The sequence below is a fragment of the Brachyhypopomus gauderio genome, chromosome 19, assembly GCF_052324685.1.
Source record: "Brachyhypopomus gauderio isolate BG-103 chromosome 19, BGAUD_0.2, whole genome shotgun sequence".
In the NCBI taxonomy this organism is placed as follows: Eukaryota; Metazoa; Chordata; class Actinopteri; order Gymnotiformes; family Hypopomidae; genus Brachyhypopomus; species Brachyhypopomus gauderio.
This window is the reverse complement of record NC_135229.1, coordinates 622,926-630,000: the sequence shown is the minus strand read 5'-3', so window position 1 is coordinate 630,000 and position 7,075 is coordinate 622,926. Positions and strand designations below refer to the sequence as shown.

Below are 7,075 nucleotides of genomic sequence, written 5' to 3'. Positions count from 1 at the left end.
CATGTTCCGTGTGGCCCAAACTGGATTGTGAAATAGTGGAGGAGTCACACAGTACTACAGAATACAACTCTACATACGTGGAGTGTGAGAGTGAGTGTGAGCGTGTGAGAGAGGGCACACCCTGCTCCAGTGTGCCCCACTGGTGAAGTGTGGTGTGTACTTGTGAACAGTTCCAGTTCCAGTACAGACCAAGACGTCTGGCTGACCTGAGGCACCATGTTCTTGAACGAGTCCATGATGCGTGAACTCTTGGACTCCTGGTAGTAGGAGAAGCAGCCGGTGATGATGACCACAGCAGAGAGGACGACTCCCAGATACAACTGGAGGAGGGAGAGAGAGAGAGGGAGAGATGGAGGGAGGAGGGGGAGAGGGGGGAGGTGAGGGAGGGGGGGAGGTGAGGGAGAGAGAGAGAGGAAGGTGAGGGGGAGGCAGAATGTGACAGATATTCAGTAACTGACTAATGCCACTAATGGTTCGAGCGGGTCATGTTTTGGGTCATATGGTTTGGGTCAAATGGTTTGGGTCATATAGTTTGGGTCAAATGGTTTGGGTCATATGGTTTGGGTCATATGGTTTGGGTCATATGGTTTGGATCATATGGTTTGGGTCATATAGTTTGGGTCATATGGTTTGGGTCATATGGTTTGGGTCATATATTTTGGGTCATATGGTTTGGGTCATATATTTTGGGTCATATGGTTTGGGTCATATGGTTTGGATCATATGGTTTGGGTCATATATTTTGGGTCATATGGTTTGGGTCATATGGTTTGGATCATATGGTTTGGGTCATATAGTTTGGGTCAAATGGTTTGGGTCATATAGTTTGAGCCATATGGTTTGGGTCATATGGTTTGAGTCATATAGTTTTGGTCATATAGTTTGAGTCATATGGTTTGGGTCATATGGTTTGGGTCATATATTTTGGGTCATATATTTTGGGTCATATGGTTTGGGTCATATGGTTTGGATCATATGGTTTGGGTCATATAGTTTGGGTCAAATGGTTTGGGTCATACGGTTTGGGTCATACAGTTTGGGTCATACGGTTTGGGTCATACAGTTTGGGTCATGTTACACTGAAATTCTCTGTGCATGTTTTCTTAGTGGACATTGTATTCTTGTATGACCGGGTGGGTCATAACATCACATTACTGTCAGGCAGGTTTGGCACGTTTACTGAAGCCGTGACTCTGAAACGCTGGACTGTTGTGACACTGTTGTCACAGAACTCACACAGCCACGTTTACATTTACAGTAAAAACAGTGAGATTCTGTCACTGTGAATGTCAGAACTGCAGCAGTCTGTCACTGACTGGCTCATTTTCTCTAATACTGATTCTTAACTGCATGCAACATCCTCATTGGCTCCCTAAGAAAAGCACCCATGTTGTGATTGGCCAGAGTTGAGCTGTGCCCATGTTGTGATTGGCCAGAGCTGAGCTGGGCCCATGTTGTGATTGGCCAGAGCTGAGCTGGGCCCATGTTGTGATTGGCCAGAGCTGAGCTGGGCCCATGTTGTGATTGGTTTGGGCTGCACTCACGTTGTCTTTGGCTGGTTCATCCTCACTTGCAACCTGGATGCCGTAGGCGAAGAAACAGAGCAGCGCACCGATCCACAAGAGGACGGAGAAACCACCAAACAGCTGCTTGCAGAACTTCACCCACTCTGGGGTGGTGGGAGGCGGAGTCAGAGCGTTTGGCCCATCCCTTGCCAGGACCTCTGAGGCCCTCTTACTGGTCAGGCCCTGGGGGTGGGCAGGACCAAGTATATAAAGACAACCAATCAGACGTGACATGTTTATCACTGCATTTCATTGCCATGTACCTGTACTGAGCAATGACAATAAAGTTGAATCTATCTATCTATCTATCTATCTATCTATCTATCTATCTATCTATCTATCTATCTATCTATCTTATCAGACATGATGTGTTTTCAGAACTTAATCAGTCTGCCTGTGGCCAGTGACTCCAGTGTGGCTAGCACAACACACAGTGTTAACATGATGTATAATACCATTTATATTATGAATACTCAGTTTAAGGAGCAATCAGGATGTTTTTAGTCCTAAACAGGAACCTCGGTGTAATGTTTCATTATGTCTTCACTTCTTCTGCAAAGGACATCTGGCAGAAATTATGAGAACTTACTGTTCTGAAAATATGAGAACTGTCTGCTCAGTAACTGTGCATCTGGCATGAAACGTTATACACCTTGCTGATCACATTTACACAACTTTAAACAGTAAACTTAATTAAGTGTTTTACTGAATTACATGAACTAAAATAGACTGTATATATTTAAAGTACGCTCATATCTGGTTTTGGCTGTGGGTTGGTTTGTGTGATTTCATGGCATTGAAATGACTGCATATTTACTGGGAAAAGCAGTGACACTCATAGCCAATCACAGCCAATCACAGATATCACGTGATCACCGGCCTCAGCATCTGGGCTACTACCAAACTGCGGAGCGGCCTTAGGTCTGGGTAGACCTGGAGCACTGAGCCTGTCTGTCTGCCTGTCTGTCTGTCTGCCTGTCTGTCTGTCTGTCTGTCTGACTGTCTGTCTGGTAGGTGTGTGTTGGCTCACAGCAGCAGCTGAAGTAGATGTGATGGAGCAGTGAACACAGAACTTTACTGCACTTACTTTAGACAGATCCACCCCATAACGACTCGCTAGCTCAGGTAGAGAGAGTTTATGATCATCCTGCAGCAACACACACACACACACACACACACACACACACACACACAGAATTTTGTTCAGCAATAAACAGTTTAGTAATAAATATCACATATATATATATATATATATATATATATATATATATATATATATATATATATATATATATATATATATTTTATATATATATTCATGTGGAAATAGAAAAGACATACAATTTCACAAGAACACACACACACACACACACACACACACACACACACGGCATTTCCTTACCAAAGCAACTTCTTTCTTCAGATCATCTAAATTTTTCTTTTTTTCATCAGAACCGCTTCCACTACCATACTGAGGAGAGAAAGAAGAAGAGAGTGAGAAGGAGAGAGATGGAGAGAGAGAGAGAGGGAGAGAGAAATGGGGAGGGAAAGAGGAAAAGGAGAGAGAGAAGAAAAGAAAGCTATATATGAAGATATGATGTACACAGTAACATTTTTGTAAATGAAATGTTGATTTTATCATGTTAGACTAAGATCATGTTTCACCAAACACAATGACATTTTGCAACAACTCAGGATATTAAATCCTGTACAGAAGACCTAATTCAGCACGCGTCACACTATTATAGGAGACAGTCTGAAGGGCTTCAGGCGGTGAAAGAATCATTTTGGGAGGGAATGCTGTCGGATTTCTGCGATCGGTCTCACTGCCTTCCTGACAGAAGACAGTGATTCTTTTGCTTTGGATCTTGCGTGTGTTATTTTATTATTTCTAAGAGCGTTATAGCGTTTGTAATCATGGTAGCGTTTATAATCTGTATGAATACATGAACAGACGTCAGGAGGACGGAGTTCAGCTTTTGTCCTCCACCGAAAGACGTCACATTTGGAAATCTGAAGAGTTTAGTGAAGAGATTTTAGATTGTAGACTAGTTTGATAAAATATGTAAATACTTTAGCTTTGACATTTGCTGACCGTGTAATTTTCTTCTATTTAGCCATGTTACCAAAAAGAAAACTTATAAGTTACATAAATAACAAAAGCTATTTATATTTGATGTCTTTAATAACACTTAATGTTTTTATAAAGGGCACACAAGGTTTCTACAAATTCCTATACCAGAATAGCAAAGAACAGCACCAGAGTATTTTGTGACCTGAGATTTCTAAATGACCTGGAGCTACATGGCAACCGTCACCTGGCCATGTTTGTGTGGGCCTGTCTGGAGATTATGGACCAGAACGCTCTACTCTTGAGTTTGGGATGAAGGTGTCGGACTAAGGAGTCGCGTTTCCTTAGAGGTCAAGATGGGTGAGAGTTATACCAGGAGTTTCAAATTAGTGTCAGGACATTTCTCCTTTTATTTTCTATAATTCCACTTAATTATAATGATACTAATACAGTTTAGAAAGTGTGTGTGCGTGTTTGGGGGGGTATAATGCTCTAGGAAGGAAATCTTCTATTTATAGATTTACAGATACTGGCAAAGAAGGAAAATAAAATCTAAATATAAACTCATATCAGGCAGCAGAGCAGTTACGAGCACTAGTAGGACAGGACTAGGACAGGACTAGGACAGGACTAGAACAGCCACCCAGTGTCTCTTACAGGAGAACGCATCCTCACGTTGAAATGCCATGAGGTTTAATGCAGTCATACTGTTACAAAATCATGAAGACATTAAATAGCACTTACAGTGTGTGTGTGTGTTTGTGTGTGTGTGTGTCTGTTTGTGTGTGTGTGTTTGTGTCTGTTTGAGAAGCAGGGTCTACTGGTAATGAGTTTATTTCGGATGTATTCTAGCCTTTCTTACTGTGCACAGTGAGCAAGAATAGCAGAGATGAGACCCAAGGGGGGGGGGGGGAGATAGATAGATAGATAGATAGAGAGAGAGAGAGTGAGAGAGAGAGAGAGAGAGAGAGAGAGAGAGAGAGAGAGAGAGAGAGAGAGAGAGAGAGAGACGTGGCCCATCATGATGGCACAAGAACGGGGAGACTGTCAAACCCAGACAGCCTGTTATCAAACATGACCATAAATTTAAAAAATTGCATCAAAACCTGTCAGCCTTGTCAGGCTCACATATCTTACACTACACTACCCACAAGCCCTGTCAGGCTCACATATCTTACGCTACACTACCCACAAGCCCTGTCAGGCTCACATATCTTACACTACACTACCCACAAGCCCTGTCAGGGTCACATATCTTACACTACACTACCCACAAGCCCTGTCAGGGTCACATATCTTACACTACACTACCCACAAGCCCTGTCAGGGTCACATATCTTATGCTACACTACCCACAAGCCCTGTCAGGCTCACATATCTTACACTACCCACAAGCCCTATCAGGGTCACAGTATAACTGCATATCTTACACTACACTAGCCAGATTCACAGTATAAGCATATACCTTATATCTACAAGCTCTGTCACAGAATAATATAGCAGCCTATATTCATTTCTTACTATTGTAGTTGTACACATATGCAAACTTAATCTTGTATCTTTAAGAAATATGATGTATATGGTATGGCAATAATAATAAAATCTGATGATCTCTTTAAGTTGTCATTATCTCATTATAAGATCGTTATGGTAGCACTGTACAATATATGAATTACCAATATATATATATATATATATATATAGGAGATGTAGTGTAGATGTAGTAGATGTAGTGTAGATGTAGTAGATGTAGTGTAGATGTAGCAGATGTAGTGTAGATGTAGTAGATGTAGTGTAGATGTAGTAGATGTAGTGTAGATGTAGTAGATGTAGTGTAGATGTAGCAGATGTAGTGTAGATGTAGTAGATGTAGCAGGCAGGAAGACTCACCCCTTTCCCCATGTTGTCAGATGGTGGAGACAGGAAGGTATGGATGTGTGTGTTCTCTCGCTCACACGTGTGAGGAATGACAGACACACACACTTTCTTTCTCCCTTTTAACGTGTTGGACCGCCTACGTCTGCCATTCGCTAAAAACACCCGCCACATGGTAACCTGAAGCTCCCCTACAGTCCTACACACACACGTGTACACACACACTCACATGTGTGCACACACACACACTCACACGTGTACACACACACTCACATGTGTGCACACACACACACACTCACACGTGTACACACACACTCACACGTGTACACACACTCACATGTGTGCACTCACACGTGTACACACACACTCACACGTGTACACACACACTCACACTTGTGCACACACACACACTCACACGTGTACACACACTCACGTGTGCACACTCACACGTGTACACACACACTCACACGTGTACACACACACTCACACGTGTGCACACACACACTCACACGTGTACACACACACTCACATGTGTGCACACGCACACTCACACGTGTACACACACACTCACACGTGTACACACACACTCACATGTGTGCACACACCCACACACACTCACACGTGTACACACACAATCACATGTGTGCACACGCACACTCACACGTGTACACACACTCACACGTGTACACACACACACACTCACATGTGCACACACACACACACTCACATGTGTACACACACACACATGTGCGCACACACACACGTGTACACACACACTCACACGTGTCCACACACACACTCATGTGTGCACACACACACACACACACACATGTGCGCACACACACACACGTGTACACACACACACTCACGTGTACACACACACTCACATGTGTGCACACGCACACTCACATGTGTACACACACACACTCACATGTGTGTGTGTTCTCTCGCTCACACGTGTGAGGAATGACAGACACACACACTTTCTTTCTCCCTTTTAACGTGTTGGACCGCCTACGTCTGCCACTCGCTAAAAACACCCGCCACATGGTAACCTGAAGCTCCCCTACAGTCCTACACACACACGTGTACACACACACTCACATGTGTGCACACACACACACTCACACGTGTACACACACACTCACATGTGTGCACACACACACACTCACACGTGTACACACACACTCACATGTGTGCACACGCTCACTCACACGTGTACACACACACTCACACGTGTACACACATACTCACATGTGTGCACACACACACACTCACACGTGTACACACACACTCACACGTGTACACACACTCACATGTGTGCACACTCACACGTGTACACACACACTCACACGTGTACACACACACTCACACTTGTGCACACACACACACACTCACACGTGTACACACACTCACGTGTGCACACTCACACACCCACACTCACACGTGTACACACACACTCACACTTGTGCACACACACACACTCACACGTGTACACACACACTCACATGTGTGCACACACACACACTCACACGTGTACACACACACTCACACGTGTACACAC

The 7,075-nt window shown here is 43.8% G+C and overlaps 1 protein-coding gene across 1 annotated transcript in view; it reads right to left on the bottom strand.

Annotated features, from left to right (window-relative positions):
• Positions 1–5,657, bottom strand: part of atp1a2a (ATPase Na+/K+ transporting subunit alpha 2a) — a 27,424-nt gene extending 21,767 nt beyond the window's left edge. Inside the window, exons 1-5 of the mRNA XM_076982086.1 lie at positions 5,527–5,657; positions 2,968–3,036; positions 2,653–2,712; positions 1,545–1,748; positions 207–320 (exon numbers count right to left, since the gene is read on the bottom strand). Of these exons, the coding sequence (XP_076838201.1) occupies positions 207–320; positions 1,545–1,748; positions 2,653–2,712; positions 2,968–3,036; positions 5,527–5,538 (459 nt within the window). The 5' untranslated portion in view covers positions 5,539–5,657. The remainder of the gene's footprint in view (positions 1–206; positions 321–1,544; positions 1,749–2,652; positions 2,713–2,967; positions 3,037–5,526) is intronic.
• Positions 5,658–7,075: the final 1,418 nt, after the last annotated feature.